This window comes from Triturus cristatus, chromosome 3_2, assembly GCF_964204655.1.
Source record: "Triturus cristatus chromosome 3_2, aTriCri1.1, whole genome shotgun sequence".
Lineage (NCBI taxonomy): Eukaryota > Metazoa > Chordata > Amphibia > Caudata > Salamandridae > Triturus > Triturus cristatus.
In genome coordinates, this window is record NC_140584.1 from 946,616,819 (window position 1) to 946,642,969 (window position 26,151).

A 26,151-nucleotide genomic window follows, 5' to 3' on the forward strand; every position below is an offset into this window, starting at 1 on the left:
TCCTGCAGTGTCTCCTCTCGGAAGGGGGGGGCTCTACTTCAGGGCGATAAACTCTTGATCCCTAATACATGACGTTAATGGGGCGTTGTGGGGCAGTGGTAGCTGTTTTATTAGGGGGAGTTATGATGTGGGTTGGTCTCTCTGCCAAGACCGTTTTGGTTGGAGACATGCTCAGAGGACATGGGCTGTGAGTTGGGGATCCATTGGCTGGGGCGGGCTTCATTCGTTGGGGATTGGGGCCCGGCTCCGCCGCAACAGAAACTTCAGTGTTTTTTGAGGTATGGGGTGGGTGGTTTGTTGAGGAGGGGGGGGGGGGGGGGGAGTTGTTTCAGTTCTCAGATCGCACTTCCGCTGGACACTTGCTGTTCTCTGCACCTGCGCCGCCACGGTTCACTGCCCGCTGGGCTGGAACATACGCCATCTCATGACAGGAGTGCCAAATGATAGCCAGTTAACCCCGGACAGTCTCCGTATTATCAGTTGGAATATGCGTGGGGCCCCTGGATAAAATCAAACGTGGGGCGATACTCTGTCAGGCGAAGAGGGCTAGGGCAGACGTTTTAATGCTACAGGAAACGCACTTGTTGAGTACAAAGGCCCTTTGCTTGCAACGGTATGGCTTTCAGCAGGTATTTCACGCTGGCTTTATAAGGAGTTTGCGGGGAGTGGGGACCTTGATACATCGTAGGGTTCCATATGTACACGTACAACAGTGGAACGACACGCAGGGGCGTTATCTATTTATTAGGGGCAGAATTGGGGAGGATTTCCTGACCTTGGATAGTGTCTATGCTCCCCCTCCTCTACAATGGAATTTGGTTGAGAAACTTCACTCCTTGTGGGCTGACATGCCGGATGGGTTATCCGTGGTGGGTGGGAATTGGAACAATGTGATGGACCGGACTAAAGATGGGACTAGAGTTGGGGGTAGCCCAGGGAGTGGTCTTCCCACGAAGCTGCACTCACTAGTTATGGGTTTGGTTGGATAGACGTATGGCGACTAATGCATGGCAATCGGCAGGGGTACACATACCACTCGGCGGTTCATCACTCACTATCCAGGATTGACTACTTCGTTGTCCCTCGGGCAGCAGTGGGTAGGGTGGCGACGGCGGAAATTTTGCCTCGTGGCCTTTCGGATTACTCGCCGGTGTCCCTTGAGATATATATAGGAAGGGGGAAACAAGTGTTTCGATGTAGATTATCAGCTTGGCACTTGCAAAATGCAGAGTATGGGTCCCATATGAGCAAAGCAATTGTCCGGTATCTGACGGATGATGAGGGGTCTGTCACTGGTGCCGCGACTTTGTGGGAAGCGATGAAGCCCACCTTGCGTGGCGTTGATATATCTTGGTGCGCGGCGGCCCGAAGGAAGCGCAGGGTGGAACTGATTCATGCAGAAGCGGAGGTGGAGGCACTTGAGCGTCGGTCTCAGGGGGGCAGGGAGGGACCAGAACGTGCGGCAATTGCTCTATGCACAACAGGCATGTGCCGCCCTGCTACTGGATGATGCACGACAGGTCTGGCTGGTGACACACAGCAGAGTATATCAATGGGGGGACAAGTCTAGTAAAATGTTGCATCGTCTCCGTCAGGGTACCTTCCATGTCCAGGCCCTACCGGGTATTTTGGATTCGGCAGGGATGCTGATTACGGATCCCCCAGCCATACCTGAGAGCTTTGCCGCTTACTTTGCAGAATTGTACGCCCCGCTGGAATGTTTATAAGGATCCACCATTGATAAGTTCCTCGCGGACTTACCCCCCAAAATGGTGCTAGATGCGGTACGGGACCAGTTGGAGGCCCCATTGACAGATGAGGAGTTGGGTGTGGCATTGGGGGAGCTCAATTCTGGTAAGGCATCGGGACCCAATGGGTTTCCTAGCGAATTCTTCCGTCTTTATAATATGCAATTAGTCCCGTATTACTGAGCAGTAGTGGAAGAGGCCCGGAAAGGGGGCGTGCTCCCTCTGGATTGGAGACACGCGGAAGTGGTGGTGTTCCATAAGCCCGGTCGGCCCCCAGATCAACAAGCCTCGTATCACCCTATATCCCTGTTAAACGTGGAGGCCAAAATACTGGCGAAGGCGTTGGCAAATCGTCTTCTGCCCCACATTACTGCCTTAGTGCACCCGGACCAGGTGGGCGACCAGACACAACATACGGAGGGCGCACGTTGCAGTGGCAGCCATACGGCAGACGGGAGAGCCAGCGGCGCTACTCCTGGCAGGCATGGACAGGGCGTGCGATTTCCTCAGCAGGGTCTACCTCTTTGCATTGCTACGGAGGCTCAATCTTGATCCCCGCTTCCTCTCCTACATAACGCTCCTCTACATGGAGCTCACAGCGTTGGTTCGGGTGGCTGGCGCGTCCTCCCCCACCTTTTCCATAGGACGAGGCAGGGGTGTCCCCTGTCTCCGTACCTCTTTGCCCTAGCCATGGAGCCGCTTGCGGCGTGGGTATGCATTGAGGCGCAGGTCCGGGGATTCGAATGGCCCCCGGGTCTGTCCGACCGGATCGCGCTATACGAAGATGTCTTATTTTTTCTTACAGACGTGGACAGGACAGGGCCGCGGCTTCTGCGCATCATGAAGAGTTTTGGGGAAACGTCGGGTTTGCACATGAACCCCTGCAAGTCCACCTTGTGGGCTCTGGGAGAACGAACGAGAGTGGGTGCATGGGCGTCCTCGGTCTAGTTGGCGGTGGGGGGCCTGAAGTACTTGGGGGTATTCCTGTCAGACATACCGGCAATCTCCTGGGAACGGAACATGGCTCCGGTATGGGATCAAGTTCGCTCAGACATTAAATCTTGGTCCCGTATGCCCCTGGTTGGCAGATCGGCAATCTTCAAGATGGTGGTGCTCCTTCGGCTCCTCTACCAGCTACAGAACCACCCATACCGGATCCCGCCTAGCTGGTTTAGGCTGGTGAACTCTGTGCTCGGGCAATTTTTGTGGGAGGGGGGTAGGGTGCGCGTGGCAATACGTACATGCTTCCTGTCCACATATTGGAGGGCTTGCGACCTCGGATATTTTATTGTACTACCAGGCACTTGCTGGTTCTTAATGAATGGTGGTATGGGGATAGGGGAGACCTGGCATATGCAATGGAACGGCAGCTTATGGGGTGTCATTCACAACACACACTCCCATACTCGGCACCGTTGAGAGGTGCGCTGCCACCGGTCACACGAATAGTGTTTCAGATTTGGAGGCAGGCACTGCGCCGCATGGGATGGTGGAACACCTTGACTCGAGAGACCCCTCTGTGGAACAATGGGCACCTGCCCCAACTGGCGGCTCTGCAGGGCTTCAAGGGATGGGACGATATTGGCATTTCAACACTGGGAGATATGATAAGGGGTAGGACACTCCAGTCTTTCCAGGATCTAAAGAGGGAGTTCCATATGCCACAGTCGCAATTGTTTCGATACCTCCAGCTTCGTCACGTCCTGTCTCCAAGTCTGGAGGGTTTGGAGTCACTCCCTGAATTTAGCCCATTGGAGGCGAAAGTCTTTATGGGGGATCTGAAAGACAAAAAGATATCCCGGATATACCAATCCCTGGTCCCACACTGTTCCTCCACACTGCGCAAACTTCGGGGGGATTGAGAGGCAGACGTGGGCGCCCTAGAGGAGGAGGACTGGACGGAGGCACTAGCAGCACCGCAGGGCGCCACAATAGCAATGCGGCTCTGTCTGATTCATTTTAAATACCTTCACAGGGTTTATTTTACAAGCGACTGTGGTGGGCGGGATTGATTGCTTACCCGGAGTGTCTCCGCTGTGGTAGGGAGGAAGGCACTTTCCTGCATACTATATGGCAGTGCATGTCCTTAGATCGTTTTTGGAGGGGAGTATTTGCATGCCTCTCAGAGGTACTGGAGTGGGAACTCCCCCGAACACCGCGGCTGGCTATACTCCATGTCATGGAAGGCATAGAGGGCAATATCTACAAACGACATCTTATGATGTTGGGGTTTACGCTGGCTAAACGGGATATTGCTAGGGGAGTGGAAGGCGACACTGGCCCCTTCCATGACTGTATGGAAGAATGGATTGGATTTTTGTATGGGGCTGGAGAAACCCATCTTTGTGGCCAGGGGGTACCCACGCAAACACAATAAGATTTGGAAACGGTGGGCGGACTATCAGGGAATATGATTAGAGCCGCCGGTGGAGGTGGAGACATTGGGGTAGTTACTAGTAGGGTCCAGTGGCAGAGGTGGGGGGGACGTGGGGGTGCGAGCTATGAGGGTGGGATATTTGGTTTGTGATAGCGTGAGAACAAGATTAAGCCGAAGTAGTGCGATCACTGGGGAGTTGGGTGAGGGAGGTGGGGGGGGGGGGGGGGGGGGAGTTAAAGGTGGGGAAACTAGTTGCTTTTGAACATGCATTCGTTCTATATCTTGATTTTTCATATGCAAATGTCATTTGCTTTTCTGTATATGTATAATTGATGTGGCAGACGTCTCTGGAGTACAGAGCCCTGCCTTGTGGTAGTCAAATTGACGAAATAAAATATGTTTTCAAAAAACAAAATAAGTAACCTTAGTCCCAGGTTTATCTCTGCTTGTAGGACTGTTCGATTTAGTGATTTATCAAGAACCCAACAACTGAACTTAGGTAAAACTGTTCTGTGGTGAATTTGTCTGGAGAGATATCAAACTCTAGATGGCGTTAATGGTCAAGGAAGTAAGATAAAGGAAAAAGACTAAAACAAAAGTACATTAACAGCACTGGTGAGTCTACCTACTAAGTAAATGTTGAAATCATTAAAATATGAACTTTAAGTGCATCTAAAGAACTACCTTCTCATTGTAGAATCTTGTAAATTACTTATTAAGAAATCCTGGAGCTGCCCAACACACCTAGCACATGTTAAAGCAACTACATAAGTTATGTACATAGAAATAACCTTTAGCAAGTATTTTCAATCAGTTTATTCAACATGGTGTTAATCTCTAGTGGAGGGAAAAGTATTCTGTGGATAACTGCAACTAATATCAGGTATGGACAACCAGAGTCTAATAATCGCATTTCTAGTCAGATCACACCCACAACTTGAGATGTAAGTAAAGGACAACGGACTGACACTTAAAAAAATGTGACTGATTAACATACCTCATCTTATGTGGTCAACTACCTGGAGACTGATCGGGCTGAGGAGCCATTTCAGATTAACCAGAACACGGTGCAGATTGATACAAAGGAGGTACTTGATAAAACAGATCGATTAAAACCCTACCAAGATATAAAAGATTCCAACAGGTTTCTGACCGAATTCTAGAACTCCACAAAAGGTCTAGTGCATCCCTATTTTTTCAAACAGTTCTAGGACTTACCAGAGATAGGAATTAAGCCGAAAGAGCATGTTTACTTACAAAAGTTTACTAGATTCTGAGAACTTTTTATGTGCAATTACACTGCTTACTATAATAAAGGGACCGTGATGCTTAATGGTAGAAATGGACCGGAAAGAAACTAAGGTGGAAGCAGATTATTTTACTGCTCATTGGTAGGTTGGAAGATCTCTAGTATGATGAAACTCACCATGAACAATGCTTCATCACCTGTGTGTAATTAAATCACATGCAATAGGATTACTAGCTTTACACCCTAGAAAATGTGAAACAGTTGGAAAGTAACAGGAGTGCCAAGTTACGTGGCCATTCCAAATAAGGATTAAGTCAGATGCTTTTAAAAAAACTGAAAAAGAGGAGGAGGATTAGAACAAACTGAATCAATAAGTAAGTAATTCCTTGCAGAATCAAGAGCTGCCACTAAAAGCATAAGATTGCATCTGAAATATCTGCATAGATCCAATAATACGAGGGAAAGATTATTGAGGATTGATGTGACACCCTCTCCAACAGGCTAGTGATATCAAAGGAAAAGATCTAGAGTGTTTGATCTCAGAGTTCTGTTGCTCTAGTAGGACTGTTAGAACAAACTTTAAATGTTCAGTGAAAAAAAGTGATGGCCTTCTTCGGGGTCATCAGAATTCTTGAAGTTTCAAGTCATGCAAAAACAGTTTATGTCTGGTGTTTAATAGATCTCATTGGCGTACTTATCTGTAACCTTTAGGTAGGTCAGTCAGAATGCTGTATGTGAACAATTTGCTATGCAGTATGAATTTTGATTATGATGGAATAGCATAGGTCAAGTAGTGAATAAAAGGGCCAATTTACATTAACATTAATAGATATCATTGAGACTCACAGGAAGATACAATCCACAGTCCCCTGATGAAAAAAAAAGTGATCTAATGAAAAACAAATGTTTTATTCATCTTGAGGTTTTTCACAATCTTATCATGGACAATTATCAGCATTAATTCATAATGAAGAATTTAATGATTTACACTTTTACTGGAGCAATTTTGATGAGCTGGCCTATGAAATTAATTAGTATTGAGGACTGAATTTCTAGGATTTTACTGACAAAGTTGACATTCTATGGGAAATATGTAGTGCAAGTGAGAACAAACTTCATTCAGATGTTGGGATGGCTGATACAGCTTCAAAGTTACCAGCTGATTATGTTGATATATTCTTACTTCTGGTCAGTGCTCCAATTTTAGTCAGATGTAGCAAATTCTTTAATAACACGTTTTTCAATTACTTCTAACTCAACAAACATCATCACTTACTTTCCATTTTCTCCAGGCACACTTTATAACTGATGCGGCATTGTGCATCCTTTTAATCTTCTTCCTTGTTAGATAGGATCTGACAGCTGCAGGATAAAACAAAACCTATGTCAAATCTTGCAGATGGCTATTTAGTAAAAATAAATAAAAAAAGACAAGTTTCTGTGATCTGTATTCAGGACACCATTTAGTCTAGCAGATTATAAGACTATAGTAGCAATGCGATGCTTCATAATTCCGATGTCCGATACTCCAAAAAGGAAAACGTACTAATTTGTAAATCCTTTTTTCCAATCATAGGCATTCCATCTGAATGCAGTAAATCACCTTAATGCATGTGTGGGATTCCATTTCTAAATGTACATTTTTCAAATACTAATCTAGCAGGAAGGGGTGCTGCCGTATAACATGAGAAAAAACTGCCACTGCCTCTTTAAGGATTCAGCGTCCAGTACCGTTTCATCATGTAAAGCAGGGTCAGCCAGGCAGTTTGTTTTTGGGGGTCTGGTTCACAAGGGATTAATCAAAAAGCTGTACGAAAAGTATGACCACAGTCTTAGACGGTAGGCAAGATATTTATTAAATTCAGAGAGAATACCTATGAAGGAGGACTAAAGTCATAAGTGGTAAACTTTCCATTTTCCATCATACGATTTTCTCAGATATTCATAAACAGTAGAATGCCATAGCAACATTAAATCAACCCTGGAGTAAAGCGAGGTGAATATTGAGGAAATCGAGCAACCAGTTTTCAGAGATGCCAGACCCACTAGAGTGGCTCCTCTGGAGTTGTAATTATGCAGTACTGCTCAGCAAGATTTGAAATGATCTCCAAGTGGTGGCCCCTCCAATGTCTGGAACTGGTATATCACTTGTCAGGGCAGCAAAAGCCGTTTTCACTCTCGTGGTGTGAGCTTTGTGAATTTGTAAAGTCCTAGTGGCCTTATGGTAGCAGGTTATAATGCAGAAGACTACCCAATTAGCAATGGAGGGCGTTAAGGAAGTTATACCAGTACAAACAGATCCATGGCCTAAAGTGCTTCTGATATTTTATCAGAGGATCCTTTTAACATCTACCCCTTCTGCCAGAATGCAAGGAACAAGAATGAAGGGTTGGTATGAAAATGATTAATGTGCAAGTCCAAAAAATGCTGGTGGAATAAAGTAATGCTGACTTTTTTTTTTATTTCAAATAATTTTTATTGTAAATTTTTGAAAAGTAAAACAGAGCGCAACCAATGCACCTAAGTAATACAAAGTACAAGGTACATAATTAACACAGAGTGCATCAGTAACAAAATGATTAATGAATGGACAAGTAAAGTAAAATAAAGTAGAAGTGAAATACCATAAATAAAACATAAGCTCAATATACAATATGTACTATATGTATTACAGTACTTCAGTAATGCTGACTTTTTAAGGAAACCTTATTGCAATAGGAGATAATTACGATGGAAGACAGTATAAACTTCTTCCGTGCAACGAAGTTCACTCGCCCCTGCCTAACATGATACCTAATACAGTGACCTTAGAGGGCAAATGAAAAGGAGTTACTAGGCTAAACGTGTGGCCCCATACATTTCTTATCAATCAATTTCCAATACCCCCTAGAAAATCTTGAATCACTAGAACATTCGCAATAAGAAGCGTTGGCAGCCAAGCAAGATTAAATAACAGAAAGTTACAAGGCATATTTAACCAGGAAAGCATTTATCATCTTCTTTGTAAATTGTCTGGTGCACCTACATCTTAAGGTACTAGATGGAAAATCTCTCACTTGAATGCATAAGGTCAACCTTCATTAAGGGCGGTCATGCAGTTGTCTGGTTCACTCAAGTGTCCGCAATGATTATAGGAAGCTGGGTGGTCATGTTCAGTGATGGTAGGCTGGGGTGCACGATGTAACCTGATGTCCGCAAGGTTTGGTCTGCATGGAAGCATCCTGTGAGTGAGATTTGGAGGAAATTTGGCTAACACCACTGACAAAGACAGTCCTGAGGAATGATGATCATCTTCGCTTTACAGTACTTCAACTTTGTGATCAGGTTTGGGAGCGGTGGAAGCAGAAGTAAGGTATAGAAATGCCACTACAGTTCTGTTAAAATTGGCATTGGAAAATTGATGCTTATTCTCTCTGAATGTTAATGTTCTTCTGTGAGGATAAGTTGAAATATCGAAAACCCCAGATTGAGAACAAGCAGTAAAACTACATTGTTATTTACCATCCACTAATGATGCCCTATCACGTGTCTGCTGTCCCAAAAGGAGACTTCTGGGATACTGATTGGCCACTTGGAAAGTGTCATTCACTTGTCAAATTTCAGCCCCATCCTCCTGCTGGAAAGTCTTGTACAATGGTCTGGTATGAGTTGCTGAAAATGAACTTCCTTAAGAATATTCTCCTTCCATAATCACCACACGATTGATTGTAGTCAGGATATTGTCCATAGTTATCTTTCCGTCCCTGTCTTCTAGCACCACAAGTTCTTCCAAGCACACATGTAAGTCATTTGCGGTTTGACACTGGGTACTAAAAACGTGTACAATGCCATAGAGTCAAGCAGAGAGAGAGACCTCATCTATTAGACAAGATGTCCTTCGCAATTAACGTGAAATGATTTGCAAAGAAAGTAGTCTGGTCCCAAAGGAAACAATTCTGTGATCATTATGTTCATTATTGTTCCCAAAGTTGAAACAATATGGACTGAACAGAGGTTATACATACCCTCCTGCATGTGGAGTGTAGGTTTTGAAAAATTACCAATCTTTATGGACTATCAAAGCTATGATGGACCTCTGTACCGTGTTCAAACACAGGTTCACTGACAATAGAATTGAAAATCAGTACACCACTGTTTATCCTTGCATGAATGACTCTTACTAGCACACTCTGGTGAACAATGTACTTCACTTCAGTAACTCTCTTTCTGGTGAATACTGTATATAAATGCAGATTCTTCGCCTCTTGAATATCCCTAGGTGGCGGACTGGATCCGAAAATCTTTCTGCAGTCGCTCATGCATGTTGGTAGGTGGTACCATTGGCCTTCATCTTCACCTGGTTCTGCCTCTGGACAGGATGACAGAGCAGCTTATAGGCAGCTCCTCGTGCAATGAGGTCAGTTATACCATTACATTTTCTGCACTCTCAAACAAAGTATCACTGACAATTTGAGGATGTTCAGAATGTGCATAATCTAACTAGGAACATTATTACCGCCTGAAATTTCACTCCAATGAACAGGGAGGAAGGTGGCGCTAAGGAATCTGCAGTTAGAGTATCCACCAGTTAGAGTATCTATTGTACTAAAATAAGTTACACTATGAAGACAGTCTAGAAGACCATTATTGGCTTATAGGGTTTAGATTAATAATCCAAAATGTTCACTTTGGGGTAGTGTAGGCAAGCGGTTTAGGCTTATCAGAGGGTAGTTTAAAGCATTTGTTGAACTCACAGAGTCAATAAATGAGACACACACTCAAGAAGAAACTAAAGACCAATTTAGAAACATAACCGGTATTTTTATGCATCTTTTAACACCAAGAACTTCGTAGTTGGGTAAGTGCTTTTCGAGTCATCAATTTTTTACACGTAGGTAAAAAGGTCACAAATCCGTTTTTCTGCAGTAATGCTTTCCTATGGAGAAAGAAACATACCGGTACTTGCAATTGTATTTCGGGGGTCCCCTTTAGGACTTAAGAGGATAGAGAGTCAAGGTCACAAGATCCATCAGCAGTTCAGGTTTACTTGCCCTGGAGTGTCCGGGTGCAGAGGTGCTAAATGGGTTGGTAGCTTTAGCGCTACACTGTATGCAAAGAGGGAGGCCACCTTGATACAGGCTGCAGACGAGGACATGGGAAGACGTCCGGGAGCTCCCAACAGGGGGCTCAGTTTATGAGGGTCCTGGGAGCAGAAGTGCACAGTTGGTGTTCGAGGACCAAGGCCGGGGAGCTCGGGTGCAGAGGGTTTTGGTAGGATGGGCCCATGCATCCAAGGCCCTCACATTTCTCGGTCAGACCGGCAGAGGGGACAAAACAGAACAGTTGGGCCACTCTTGGTGCTGGCCTCTGCGATGCGGACGTCCCTTATCAGCTAGTCAGTCTTTGCGGTGCTAGAGTCCAAATTGGACTTCAAACAAGCTTTGGTTGCTGCAAGGGGTCCGGTACCCCGGGTATTTATGCAAGGCAGCTCCTATGGGTCCTGGCATCTCCGAACTTGGTGGGGAGACGGAAGGGACCTTCTCCTGGGCGGCTGCTGCGTTGGTGTGCCCGTAGACAGCGGTTTGGTGAACCGGACGTTGCAGTCGGTGCTTGCAGGTTACAGGGAAGGATCTCCTCCACTTAAAGGAAGATGCTGACAGCTTGGCGAAGTGCTGGCGGCCCTCCAAGGCTTTTGGAGGATGCACAGGATGTGTCGGGTTGTTGCGATTGTCAGGACAGGAGCAGGCAGGCAGGTCGGGTTTGGCACCAAAGGCCACCGGTAGTCTACAGTTCTTGCTTCTTCTGCTCTTCTTTGCTCTTATTTTGTCAGGTGAATCGGAGTTCCTGGTGTCAGGCGGCCACCTGAATACTAAAATTAGGGGCGTTTAGGGGAGTGTAGGGTAGTAGCTAATGGGCTACTTACCCTTGGGGATCAATACACCCCCATATGACCACTTCCTGGGGGGAGTGGTCATAACCCTGTCCCAAAGTTTCTAATTCCACTAATATCAAAACGGTGGAACCTTTCTCTTGTGGAGCACATCAGGAAGCCCACCTTAGGGGTGTGACTAGCCTGGTGGTGCAACACGCCTACTTGCATTGCTAATATCCGGTCTGTCCTGGTGCCCAATGAGCCTCATGGCAGGGGGGTGGCATCGCCCTGGTCCAGAGGAAGGCGGGGTCACATATCAAAGGCAGCAGGAGCTTTGAAGCCTCTGGTCTAAATATCCAGATTCACTAGCCATCCTACTGGAGGAGGTGTAAACACATCCTGCCAGAGCAGGCATTGTTTCTGACCTCTAAGAGTGCTGGCTCTCACCTCTAGGGGGTCATATACCCGTCTGTGGTGGCAAGCTGGAAGATACCAGTCAGCCAGCACACTATGAGGCTGGTAGGTTTTCAGAGGCACCTCTAAGGAGCCCCCTGAGTCTATATCTTAATAAATGCACTACTGGCATCAGTATAGATTTATTAAAACAAGATGTTTGATGCCAAACACCATCGGTTTCAGTGAAGCCATCATGTAGTTGGGGAACTCGTAATGACCAGTGCCCAGTACATATACGGGATATGGCTTCCATGTTCACTTGTTGTATCTAGTTAGTGAGCTAGACAACACAGGGGTGTATCTGCTCATGCAGATATGTCCTCACATGTAATATAATGACATGCAATATAATGCACCCTGCCTTAGGGTTATAAGGCCTGCTATAGGGGTGACTTACATATAGTGCATGCAGTGTGTTGCATGGCACAAGGGTGTGTGTCATGTCTTGTTTTCACATATGTTTGCGCCATTTCACACAGCCTGCAATGGCAGTCTGCATGAGTTTGGTGGTGGGTCCCTTACGGTGGCACAATACATGCTGCAGCCCTAAGGTACCATCTTTAGTACCCATGTCTTAGGTACCCGGGGTACCATTTACTAGGGTCTTACAGTGGTGTTAGAGGTCTTGGCAACTGGGGTACAATCGAAGAATTACTTTGTTTTAGGGAGAGAGCTCTGGCACTGGGGATCTAGTTAGCAGGAACCAGTGCAGTTCAGTCAAAGTTGCATCAAATACTAGGCAAAAAGTGGGGGTGACCACGTTAAAGAGAGGCCCTTTCCTAGAGTGGGTCTGAGAAGCACAATTAGGATCCTCCTTCTTAGAGGGCTGCAGCAGCAAGAAGAACAAGGGAAGTGTGACGTACTGCCCCACATGAAAAGGCGAAACCACTTATGCAATAAAGAAGGCATGAGTTCAAGCACTAATGTGTCAATCAAAGAAAGGTGGTATACAGAGACTGGAACAATAATGCCTACATTTCAATGGCGCAACACATAGAAATAGCTGCATTGAGTAACAGTCTTCAGAGTCACGAGCCTCAGGATACAACTGTGCAGAGCCTCGAATGGAGCACACATCAGAAAAGTGGGAATTTGGTTTAGATCCCACTACAGCATACTGAAGGGGGCAATGTAAACATGCTGAAGCTCTTTCAAAAGCATTGGAACAGGTGAATTGAAAAAGAGGACTCATCCGGCAAATGAAGTATGTCCAATATGGCAGAGAAGTAACCTTTCATAATGCCTACAGCAAACCTTACAGGGCCAACAATTAAATAAACATAAGTACATCACACAGTTTAGCTTTTAGATAGTCAACCTGCTTCTCCTCACACAAGATGGTAAATTTAGACCAACAACCATAATAAATGGACTTTGAGGAAGGAAAGAGAGCAGCTGAAATTACATCCACCTTTTCTGATGCGAGATCAAATCTACTCAGTTGATTCGATTCCACTCAATCTTAACACATGGAGGTATACATTATGAAGGTTTGTGACCAGGCATCTACCCTGCTCCTGGTACAGCAGGTCAAACCGAAGAGGCAGACAAATCAGAGTGATTCAGTAGCCTTTAGTACCAGCCCATCCAATCCCAGTCCATGACTAAAAGAATGAGCTGAGCCCGATCTTCTGCTTGAACTCCTTCAGTAACTGTAACATCAGCGGCATAACTGGAAACATGTACACCTCAGAACCACTGAAGGTGAAACACATTCCCTTGGGATCCACAAGGAGGAAACCCAAAGGCACAAAAGGTTGGGAACTGAGCAATCTAGGCAGTAACAAATGGAAACCACATGCATGCCCCATACGGAAAACGCCCTTTAGTCAGCCCTGAATACAAGGGACCCTGTAAGGTGATGGACCATCAGGGATATCCCTAGCGGTTCCAGAAACCTCCAAAGCCTCTGGGCCTCCACACAAGAGCATGGGATCCCACGTATTCATGCTTGTTGAAGTACCACATGCTGATCTTTTATCCATCTGTACCTAAACTGACCTGCCCTGAAGGAGAATAAAGCCTTGATGGTCAGCCGGATGGCTTGCAACTTCATAAGTTTGCTGAGATGACACTGTTCCTTTGGTGACGAGAGGTCCCTGATCACCGCATCATCCAGATGGGCCCTTCACCACACCAGAGATGATGTGCTAGTCACCACCATAAACTCTGGCTTTGCTAACTACAGACTGCCGCACATCAGGTGAGCACCCATCACCACCAATCCTTGGTCACCTCTTCCGAAATTCAGATGTTACCCAAAAGGCATCCATAGTGCTTGAGTCACTCATGGCGAACGTTCCATTGAAGAACCTGTATGTGTCAACAGGCATGAGTAATAGTAGTATGACAAGAGCCCAAGAAGCCTCAGATCCAGTAAGATCTGAACAAATGGGAGCCTCGCAGTAAAGATGGCCATTGCCTAATGCAGCTCTGCCGGCGGAGAGGACAATCGGTCTTGATCTCCTGCATGGATGGGCCTCTCCTGCTGACTGTCGACGCTGCAGGGGGCAACCCAAACATGCTGGACTCAAAAATATCTTTGTGAGAGGTCGTACTGAGGCTGAGAGGGGAGGGTGTCCTCTCCTGCGTTGTTGCGGCCTATCGGGCCTTGACGAGCCTCCGGAGGGGGTGTGAGCTTTGACTGGTTGCTGCCTGCCAGAGCTGCTGTGTGCCAGAGGTGCGTGGCTGGCGCAGCAGGGGTGATCTGAGCCCAGTGGGTGAGAACAGCCAGCCGCAAGGCACTTGTGGCAGCAGGCAAGGGAACGAGTGTGAAAAAGGGGGTGGGAGCACACTGACTTCACATCGCAGCGGCATTACCTCTGAGCATCGTGGTAGATGTAGTTCATTGTTTTTGGCACAGGACAAAGTTCGAAAAGTTTTTTGGCTCAATACCATAATTTTCAAAGCGTATCCCTAGACACGAGTGTGGCCTGCTCTGTTTGCCAGGTCTGTGCAGACTGGGCCTTGCTAATGCACGTGAGCCAAGCAGAGGGCCTGTGCCGCAGCAGTTCTGGTGCCTCAGTGGACTGCCTTTGCGGATTGGGCGGTGCCTGTTCGCTTGCAGGGCGCTGCTGTGGTTGTCGCGCCCCAAGGGACTCAATACTGGACCGTCGTTGCCAGTGGGCGCGGAAGCTAGTGTATTCGTGGAGTGACCAGGGTCCGGGTATGCTCGTGCCCTCTCATATCTCTAGGGGTGAGGTGGGATCCGGCTTGCTGGCTGGTAGATTATCATGCTGTCCCTGCGATCTATTCCTCCTGTCTGAGGTGCCAGCCACCCCAACCCATCCAAGATGGGTGAACACGGCGCAAAGCAGCCAAATCTTTGCTTTCATGCTCGACATGGTGAGGGTGCTGCCGACATGACCTCAGAGGCCCTGCTGCGAGATGCTCTTTTAGAGGCTACTTCCCCAGTTGACCAGGGCATTAAAGACATGTTTTCTGACTTGAAACATAGCCTTCATGTAATAGACACTAAGATAGATCTCCTCAGGACCAGGCTCAATCATATGAAGGAACAACTAGGCAAACATGGTGGGCGCATCGACCAACCAGAGACGCTGGTGTTGGAGGTCGAGGACACACACACAGCCACAAACCAGCACCTCCTGTGGATGGAGAACGCTTTGGAGGTAATCAAAAACAAGCATGATGATTTGCAGGCCTGGTATCGGCGAAACAAATTCCAGTGGCGTACACGTCCATCTATCTGTCATACAAAGGGTAGATATGTTGTTCTCCATGTCATGCTGCAGGGTCGGCTCCTAACACTGGCTTCAGTTTATGGGCGCCATGTTGATAGGTCGGTAGTGTGGAGCCTGCAACTGCCGTGTGGGGTGGAGACTTCAATGTGGTGCTGAACCGACATCTTGACCGATCGAGCGACACGAAAAGGCCACATCTAGGGGCAGTGACTCAATTACGCCTCATCGCCAAAGACCACAGGCTTATTACGGTATGGCGACTTAGCCATACCCAAGACAGAGAGGACTCTTGTATGGGACCTACTCATAACACCCAGACTAGGATTGACTACTGGTTAATAACAAGGGGTGTAGTCCCCTGGTCTGTGACGACTGAGCACTTCCCCAAAACCCTCACCGATCAAACACCAGTCCTTCTTGAGCTTGCCCTCCCTGAGATACGTGACAAGGCACACTCTTGGAAGGTCGTTGCAACTGCTCTCTACGATCCGGTTTTCCGTAACTAACTTCAAGCTGATATCCTGGAATACTTCTCCCACAATGTAACCTCTGCCGCCACTTTGTGGGAGGCCTTCAAGGTCGTAACATGGGGTGCATGTAGTGCCAAGCAGGCTGGGCTCTTGAAAGTGATACATGCGCGACTTGCCAATCTCTAATCTGATCTTCGAACCCTCGAGGTGGCTTTCTTTGGTGGGGTGGAGGTAGGGGGGGACGCACGTATACTTGGCTCAATCAAGCAGAAGCTCAGCGAATCTGATGAGAAGGCTTCTCGGGAGAGACACTATCTCAGCAAAGATGCTGTGGCTCGGAGTTATGGTGAGGGGGGCAGAGCCCAGTATACGCTGGCCAGATTACTTCGTCACCCATGGGCCAGTGAATATATCACTGAATTGCTGGATGACCACCAAATTCTGCATTCCAATCCAGAGGGCCTTAAAAGCACCATGACAACCTCTATACAAATCTTCCTACCTCAAGGATAACTCACAACCCAGATCTACTTGGACAGTACCTTGATTTCATTCAATTGCAAGGGTTTGATAATGCACTCCGGCAGTATCTCGACATCCCCTTTCGGTGGAGGTTGTAATTCAGAAGATAGAGTATTCTGGATGAGACGGTACTGGGGTTGGATGGTCGCACTGTGTCCTTTTACAAAGAGAATGCATAGATCCTTGCCCCGCAATCTGTTGGCTGTTTACGAATAGGCCCTTAAAGCGAGAAGCCTACACCCTACATTACGCAAAGTGGTAATCATTACCATTCTGAAACCTGGAAAGCCGTCTATAACTCCTACCAACCGCTGTCAATGATCAATGTTAATGACAAAATTCTCGTCAAATTAGTGGCTACCCGTCTGACACTACTGTTACCGGACATCGTCTGCCCGGTCCAGTCGAAATGCATACTTAGACATAACACGGCACATAATCTATGCACCATGTTTGCACACTTGCACTCCATTGATTCCCAGCCAAGGCTGCGGCTTTTCTACTGAACGCCATAAGTAGTTTGACTCTTTGGTGTAGCCCTTCTTGTTCCAGTTGCTGCAGCTCTTGGTGCTTAGTCCTCGCTTTGTGGACTGGATTAAACTTCTCCATCCGCCAGATTGCACATTAAAGATGAAATTACTGCTCCTTCCCTGTGACCAGGGGCATCAGACAAGGATGCCCCTTGTCACCCTTTTTATTTGGCATTGCCATGGAGTCCTTGGCAGCCGGTTATGGCAACATCATTCACAAAGGGGACTCGCCTTCTGCAGCAGGCACATTCTAGTTTCTATTTGCGGATGGAGTCACGTGCTATTTGTGGGACCTGCAACTCAATATATCCCCTGTGCTTCATGAGGTCATTCGCTTCTGCGGCCTCGCTGGAGTTCATATAAACTGGTCTAAATCAGTGATGTTCCCTCTCACTGCAGCGGCTGACCACTTTACCACTGACTACCCCCTGCAGTGGGCAGATGGGACAGTCTGCAATTTGGGAATAGGGTTCAGCAGGAACATTGAGGATATAAAAAGGCCAACTCTGGTAAGCGAATGGCATGGCTTGAGGACTGTGTGCCAATCTGGACTCACCTACCATTATCCATGGCAGGGAGAGTTGCTATTGCCAAGATGCCTGTTCTCCCCAAGTTCCTCTACCTTTTCATTAACATTCCCATACCCCTCCCGGCACATTTCTTTCGTAGACTCTGCACGCACCTTATCACATTAGCCTGGGACGGGAAACAATGGAGGTTCACCTGGGAGACTTTGACTCTCCTATTTGAACAGGGCAGCCACCCATCCCAGACATGGAACTTAATTATTATTGAGCACAAACAGACTTTGCGCACTACTGGAATCACCTGCCTCCATTCCAGCCACTCAGCCATTGAGCGAGACAACAAGGCTCCTTATCCACTATGTACTACACTATACTTACTGCCCTCCCGCCCTCGTTCAACATTCAATACCACTGCCTGCATGACCTGGTCATGGGACAGATTGCGCACACATGCCCGTCTGAACTTTCTCTATATCTGTAATATGCCCCCTGAATGGTCACCCACATCTCCCATCAGTGCTAACTGATGGAACATGCTGCCTGCTAGCTTGATTACGGTTACACACAATGGCAGACCTATCTGGAGGAACAATTTCTCCCGATGCGACACTACTTATGCACTCACAACACACCCACTTCATGTTTTCACATATTTCAGATTCTGGGCTTCCCTTCGGGCTCTGCATGGTAAATTCCATGCATTCCCCTCCCCTCTCCCCCGCCCCCCTCATAGGCCAAGGAATTCAGGGTGTATCAGCTTCAGGGCCAGAACTGGGTACAAATCAGAGGATGCAATCAGAGATCAACTTCTTCAAGCACTCTATATGGGACTTCTCCCAGGAACTGGTGCAGTGTAGAGGTGAACAGCCTCGTTTGGACTTCTTGTGATTGCATTTAGACTTGTCTTTCAACATTGTCCTGGACATACTAGAAGATGGCCAGCAGACCGGGAATGGCCCTGCAACCTCAAACAGGACCGACCCCATTTCTTGTTCTGCAGCAAAGAGTTTTGCTTACTGCTCTCTGATGGCCTTTGGAGACATCAGGGAACATGTATCACAGGACATGGAGTCATTTTCGTTATTAAGGCACAAAAGGCAGACGCTATGTTGGTTTGCAACCAATATTACTTGCTGCAAGTATGGTAAGATTTAATAAGGAATATGCTACTTACCAGTATGCATCTGTTCTTGGCATGTAGAGCTACAGATCTAGACACTGTGCATAGCTCGCCATCTGGTGTTGGGCCCGGATGTTTGCAGTTTGCTTTTCCTCTTGGAAAGTCTTTGGAAGTCACGAGTTCGGTGACTCCTCCCTTGGTTCGTATTGCGCATGGGCTTCGGCTCCATCCTCAGATTGTTTTTCGCCAGCAGGGAAAGATGGAGCGTAGTGGAAACAGTAAAGAAACCCATGTGTGTTGTATCTAAATAAGATAAGACTGGAACGGATACAGGTAGCCGGGGAGGCGGGTGGGCGTGTATAGATCTGCAGCTCTACATGCCAAGAACAGATGCATACTGGTAAGTAGCATATTCCGTTCGAGGCATATGAGCTGCAGATTTAGCAGTACCCAACCCTAGCGGCGACCACCGGCATCCGTTGCAGTTGTTTGGAACAGTGTTTTTAGTACAGCCTGGCCCACACTAGCTTGTTGCTTGGTTTGCACATCTACACAGTAATGTTTTGTGAAAGTGTGCGGTGTTGACCATGTGGCTGCTTTGCAGATGTCATCTAGTGGTATGTTTCCTAGAGAAGCCATAGAAGCCCCTATCTTTCTTGTAGAGTGGGCTTTAGGGGGAACCGATAGCGTTCGCTTTGCTTGGTGGTAGCAAATTTGTATGCATTTTACAATCCACCTAGCTATCCCTGATTTAGAAATAGGGTTGCCTTTATGTGGTGGAGAGAAGGAGACAAATAGCTGTTTGGTTTTCCTGAAAGGTTGTGTACGTTGGATGTAGTAAAGTAGAGCCCTTTTAACATCCAGTGTGTGTAACGCTCTTTCCGCAACGGTTTGAGGTTGTGAGAAAAAGACTGGTAATTCTACCGACTGGATTAGATGGAATGGCGAAATGACCTTGGGTAGAAATTTTGGGTTGGTGCGGAGTACAACCTTGTTCTGATGCATTTGGAGAAAAGGTTCCTGTATAGTGAGTGCTTGTATTTCACTAACCCTTCTGAGGAAAGTGATGGCCACTAGAAAAGCTGTTTTCCATGTGAGAAATTGGAGCTCACATTTCTGTAATGGTTCGAAAGGGGGTCCCATTAACCGTGTGAGAACTATATTCAAATTCCAGACAGGCGAGGGTGGTACTCTGGGTGGAATTACTCTTTTGAGGCCTTCCATGAAGGCTTTGATGGCAGGAACTTTGAAAAGTGATAGGTGTTGCCTGTTCTGTAAGTAAGCAGCAATGGCAGCAAGGTGTAACCTAATGGAAGTATATGCTAGGTTACACTGTTGTAGGTGGAGTAAATAACATGATGTGCTGTATGGACACATTTAAAGGATTGATTGTGTTGTTGTGGCAGTAAACAACAAATCTTTTCCACTTTGCCGCATAGCATGCCCTACTAGTAGGGCGTCTAGCTTCCCTGATAATATTCATGCAATCAGGGGGAAGGTTAAGGTATCCGAATTCTAGGACCTCAGGAGCCAGATCGCAAGGTTGAGCTGAGCTGGGTCCGGGTGCCTGATCTCTCCATGGTTCTGGGTTAGGAGGCATGGTGAGAGGTGTAGCTTTTGGTGTGGTACTACTGAGAGTTCCAGCAGTGTGGTGTGCCACGGTTGTCTGGCCCATGTTGGAGCTACTAGGATCAGTGTTAGGGAATGCTGTTGTAGCTTTCGCACCACTAATGGAATTAGTGGGAGAGGTGGAAAAGCGTATGCAAATTTGTTTGACCAGTTCATCCATATTGCATTGCCTTTGGACAATGGGTGTGGATATCTGGCGGCGAAGCTTGGGCATTTTTTGTTTTTGTGGGTGGCGAATAGGTCTATGTGTGGATGCCCCCACTTCTGAAAGAACGGGTGAAGAATTTGTGGGTGAAGTTCCCACTCGTGGATCTGCTGCGTCTGTCTGCTGAGCAGATCTGCCACGGTGTTTTGGACTCCTGGGACGTGTTGGGCCAGGAGAAAGATTTTTTGTGGAATTGCCCATCTCCATATGCTCTGAGCCAACAGAGAGCTGTGGAGAGTGTGTGCCCCCTTGCTTTTGAATGTAGTACATGGCAGTCATGTTGTCTGTGCGAATGAGGACTGCCTTGCCTGAAATGAGCGTCTGGAAGGATTTTAGGGCGAGGAAGATTGCAAGTAACTCCAGATGGTTGATGTGGAGTAACTTCTGTTGTGGCGTCCATGTGCCCTGTACTGTGAGATGTAACAGATGAGCTCCCCAGCCGGAGAGCGATGCGTCTGTTGTAAGGATTATTTGTGGGACCGGGTCCAGGAACGGTCGACCTCTGGAAAGGTTTGTGGTGTTCCACCACTGCAGAGAGCGATGGGTGCGACCGTCTACCAACACCAGATCTGCCAGTTGTCCCTGGGCCTGGTTCCACTGGCGCGCTAAGCACTCCTGGAGTAGACGCATTTGGAGTCTTGCATGGGGCACTATGAAGATGCAAGAGGCCATCATCCCTATCAGTTGCATAAATACTCTTGCAGGGAGAGAGTGTTGAGATATGAATTTTTGACGCAGAGCCTGTATCTTTGCTATCCTGGCAGAATTGGGATAGGCTATGGCTTTTGAGGTGTCTATGGTGGCACCTAGGTATTGTTTTGTGTGGGATGGTACCAGGTGGGATTTTTGATGGTTCACCGCGAAACCTAGCTGATGGAGTAGTTGGACTGTAGCGGCGGTGTGTTGCACACATTGATCGTAGGACGTGGCTTTTATTAGCCAGTCGTCCAGATACGGGAAGACATGAACGTGCTGTCTTCTGAGGTGTGCAGCCACTACTGCTAGGCACTTGGTGAAAACCCTTGGTGCTGTTGTTACCCCGAACGGGAGCACCTTGAACTGGTAATGTTGCCCGTCCACCACAAATCTGAGGTACTTTCTGTGAGACTGGGATATGAAAGTATGCGTCTTTCAAGTCCAGAGTGGTGAGAAAATCGTTCTGGGAAAGAAGTGGGAGAACCTGTTGAAGGGTTACCATGTGAAAATGGTCCGAATGTATGTAAGTTTTTAGAGGTCTGAGATCTAGGATAGGTCGTAGAGTCTCGTCTGTCTTTGGAATGCGACAGTACAGGGAGTAGACCCCTAAATTTTGCTGATTTATGGGGACCTGCTCTATGGCTCCCTTTTGCAGGAGGGAGATCACCTCCTGTTTTAGCAGTGCAGTATGTTCTTGAGAAATAGGGCGGTGCCTGGGTGGAATGTTAGGGGGGGCAGATGTTAGTTCTAAGCAATACCCTGACTGAATAATTTGTGTCACCCATCTGTCTGAGGTGATTGTCTCCCAGACGTGAAGGAAATGTTGTATTCTGCCCCCGACCGGAGTGGAATGGTCTAGAGGGAGTGGGGGAAAGTCATTGGGTAGTAGGTGTGGCAGAGCGGGCGGTATTTGTCTTGCCTCTGCCCTTATTATTATTTCCTCTGTATCCGCCTCTTTGATAACCCTTTGTGAAGGTAGATTGAGGAGGGGATTTGTAGGACGTGGATGCAGTATCCGAGGAGTAGCCTCTGCGCGAGCCTCGAAAGGAAGAGCGGCGAAAGGAGCACCTAGGAGTGTGTGACTGTAGGGCTCCCATGGATTTCGCCGTGTCAGTATCTTTTTTCATCTTTGAGGGCTTCGTCAACTTTTGGGCCAAATAGATGATCTTGGTCGAATGGGTGATTTAATATAGAGGCTTGTACCTCAGGTTTAAAACCTGAAACTCTGAGCCCGGCATGGCGACGTAGAAGGACACTGGTGTTTATGGCCCTGGAGGCTGTGTCTGCTGCATCTAGGGCACAGCGAATAGAGGTATTAGTTATTAGTTTTCCCTCTTGGATCAATTCATTGGCCCTGTTCTTATATTTTTCAGGGAGATGGTGCATGATGGTCTCTAACGCATCGTAATGTGCCCTGTCGTATCTGGCCAATAGCGCTTGCGTGTTGGCGATACGCCATATGTTGGCGGCTTGTGACGCAGTGCGCCTCCCTGACGCGTCTAGGAGCTTGGACTCTTTGTCAGGTGGAGGTGCTTCGCCTGACGCCTGAGAATTGGAGCGTTTTATAGCTGTAGATACCACTAGGGAATCCAAAGGTGCAGGGCCTTTAATATATGAAGGGTCTGTGGGGGCGGCTTTGTATTTCTTCTCTATACGGGGGTTTAGGACCCTGGCCCTGACTGGGTCTTTAAAGACCTCCGGTGCATGTTTAATTACCCCTTTTAACATAGGTAGGATGGCGGTAGACCTATGTGCGTCGTCAAAGGTGTCTAGGAGAAAATCCTCCTCTACTGGGTCAGTGTGTAACTCCACCCATTGGTAGTGTGCCGCCCTTTGTAATAGGTGGTGAAAACCCAAGGAGCCTTCAGGTGGGGATGGCCTAGATGGGTAAAGGTCATCCTGTGGGACATCTGGGATGTCCGGATTATTATAGTCATCCCATGGGTCTGGAGATCCAGTATGGGTGGGATCCTGTGGCACATCTGCTGGATCGTAAAATGGGTCTCCTAAGTCGTCTGGGACAGGAGACAAGGTTGGGGAACGATGAGGCGGGGGTGGAGAGGGTAGAGGTGGGGAGGGTGGAGGAGGTGGGGAAGGCACTCTGAAAGGAGAGGTAGCAGTGTCTTTCCTCTTTGGATGTGGAGCTGGTTTGCCCAAGTGTCTCTTTTTTGTAGACAATGTCAAAAGTCCAGTTTTTGGATCCTTGGTGAGAGTCTTTTGGAGAGGATCCGGTGTAAAAAGTTCTTGCGACACTGGTGGCTCGGTCGGCGCCGAAGTTTTCGGGGCCGACGGCTTTTTAGGCTTGTCCAAGCCGTGCTTCTTTGGGACCTCCGATTTTTTGGTCGGCGCCGAAGAAGGCTTCGGCACGGGCGTGTCGGTGCCGAGGGCCTTGTGATGTTTGGTCGGCACCGGCAGGGCAGGTTTCGACACCGAAGGCTTTGGTACTGGGTTCGGTGTGGAGATGGAGGCCGATCTTTTCTTCGGTGCCGAAGGGTGTTTTTCGGCACCTATAGTAGGCTGGCTCGAGCCCGAGCTGCCGGAAGGCTTAATAGGCTTCTTTACCGGGCCCGAAGGTGGGGTGTGAGAAGCAGTATCCTTGGTCTTACCTAGGCCCAAAGGCGAAGGTGTGACCGAAGCCTTTGTGGGTATCGGCGTGGGTGTGGGAGGGGGTATTGTACCCACGACCCCCTGCGCCGGGGTGATGTCCTCCACATCGGAGTCGTCGGCCTCGGAAGCACTGACGAGGTAGTCATCCTCTTCCTCGATGTCCTGCTGTCCCGGAGCTTCGACGTCGTCCCCGAAGATGTCGACTGGAGCGGAGGTCGAGGAGTGCGCCATGTTGCGTCTAGCCCGTCGATCTCGAATAGTCTTTTTAGAGCAAAAAGACTTGCAGGCGGGACAGTCTCGAGCCTCGTGTTCAGGGGAGATGCAGAGGTTGCACACCTCGTGGAGATCGGTGTGGGGAAACTTGGACCCACATCGAGGGCACTTCTTGAAAGGAGTTCTTTCCATCAGCCGAGACGGGAGCCGGAATAGGCCCGAAGGCTGCCGTCGACGACCAGAATCGAAGAAGTGCCGAAGAGAAGGTGATGAAGATGATTTATTATCTGAAGGATCTCGATGAGCGAGGATTTTGCGTCGATCGTTGAACTGGAAAGTTCGGAACCGGAGCGCGAAGTATTACATCCGAGCCCGATGGCGGAAAAAAAACAATCTGTGGATGGAGCCGAAGCCCATGCGCAATACGAACCAAGGGAGGAGTCACCGAACTCGTGACTTCCAAAGACTTTCCAAGAGGAAAAACTAACTGCAAACATCCGGGCCCAACACCAGATGGCGAGCTATGCACAGTGTATAATCTGCAGCTCATATGCCTCAAACCTATTGTTTTAGGGGGAGAAATCAATGCACACTGTCACTTGGAAGAGCTTAGCAAAGCATGGTACAAAAAATATAAATAGGAGTGGAGCTCCATAGCGGCTGCTATATGATGAAAGTGGTGGGGCAGCGCAGGGACATACAGTAACAATAAATAAAAATATAAAAGCACGTACCTGCTGCTGCCATCCTTCTGCTACTAAGCACATGCTCCAAGACTCCCCTATGGCCAATCCAGACAGTGCTATCATGCTGGTAATATCAGCATGAGAGAAGCAAAGGGATTGGCCTGAGCGGGCTGAATTTGCACTCCCAGAGAGACTGGCGCCTGTGCCGGCTGTTCTCTCTACCCAGCAACGCTGCTCGGGTTTGAGGAATCTCAGAGCGCATGTTGAATTGGCCATCCTAAGATAGCCGGCAAACAGACATGGGCACTTGCAGCAGTGCCTACCACTCCTCCTTCAGTGCTCATGTCATGTTGGCCCCGCCCCTAAGACTCCGCTCCTGAAGAAAAATAAAATGTCAATAATAGAGTTTTATCATCATTTTATTTTTTGTGTTTGCAGCTGTTGGCAGGGTGGATGACGCTCCTCAGCCATAACGGAGGAGCCGCTCCTTGCGGAGCTCCAGAATCAAATGAAAGGGCAAGGAAAAGAAGGAACTGAAATGAGCTCCTATGTGCGGCTTGGTGTAGTCATGTCCAGTGGTGAGACGGAGGCCGATATTGTTACCTACAGTATACAGAAGTGATTGCAGAAAGTTTTCCAAATCCAATTTGTCACTTGGGGAGATTCATAAGGTAAGGAATTTGCAGTTAAAAGTGTTCATCAGAGACCTATCATTCAGCCAGTTTCTTATCACTAGTCCACTGCCAAATCATTACATGAACGATTATTCCTTGGCACACAGAAACTTCCATCATTCCTCATATGAATGGGTTTTCCTGCCACAATCTGATTACTATCATTTAGCCATGTTCAAACTCCGATTATAAACCTGGCTTTCATCCCAAAGCCATTTTATATTTTTGCACATTATATTTTACATCTTTAGCCGGGCGCATCAAACACAGTTTTAACTTTCATTTGTCATTTAATGATGCATTCATTCACTCAAAGCTACATATTAAGAATAACGCTGCTCCTCATTGATGACATTACCTGCTTGGATAACAACTGCGGCCCACTTCTGTTTTGCAATCTTTCTCCGCTTGTACCTTCTCCAGCAACGCTGAATACAGAACGCCTTTGCTGAGAAAACAGATTCTCTTCTGGCTTCCAGCAGTTCGAGCTGCATAATAAAAGGAGTGCAACAATCAATCCAGTTATGGTACAAGAATGTGTATAATAATTTGTTTTTAATGATGCACAAAACCACAAGGGAGGAAAAGTCTCATCAAAATCAAGCACTGGTGAAAAACCTCTATTGGATGCTGTATGAATGTATGTATATACGGATGTATGTGATATTTCTATAGTGCAAACCTAGCCATAAGGCAGCCGAGCACTGTACATGGTCAAAGTTCAGCACAAAGTCAACGAGTGACAGGAGAGGAGTTGGTTTGTGGGCTGGAGATGCATTGTGAAATGGTGTTCTTTGAAGAGGAGCATCTTCAGCTCTTTCCTACATGAATCTCCTAAATGGCAATGCATGTCTGGATTACATCTTTTAAAATCCAAAAGAACAAAA

General features: G+C 47.5%; 1 protein-coding gene across 3 annotated transcripts in view; it reads right to left on the bottom strand.

Annotated features, from left to right (window-relative positions):
- Positions 1-26,151, bottom strand: part of MYO19 (myosin XIX) — a 349,059-nt gene that overhangs the window by 30,908 nt on the left and 292,000 nt on the right. For all 3 annotated transcript variants that reach the window (XM_085649443.1, XM_085649445.1, XM_085649444.1), the window contains exons 21-22: positions 25,623-25,752; positions 6,651-6,736 (exon numbers count right to left, since the gene is read on the bottom strand). In XM_085649443.1, coding sequence (XP_085505569.1) covers positions 6,651-6,736; positions 25,623-25,752 — 216 coding nt within the window. The remainder of the gene's footprint in view (positions 1-6,650; positions 6,737-25,622; positions 25,753-26,151) is intronic.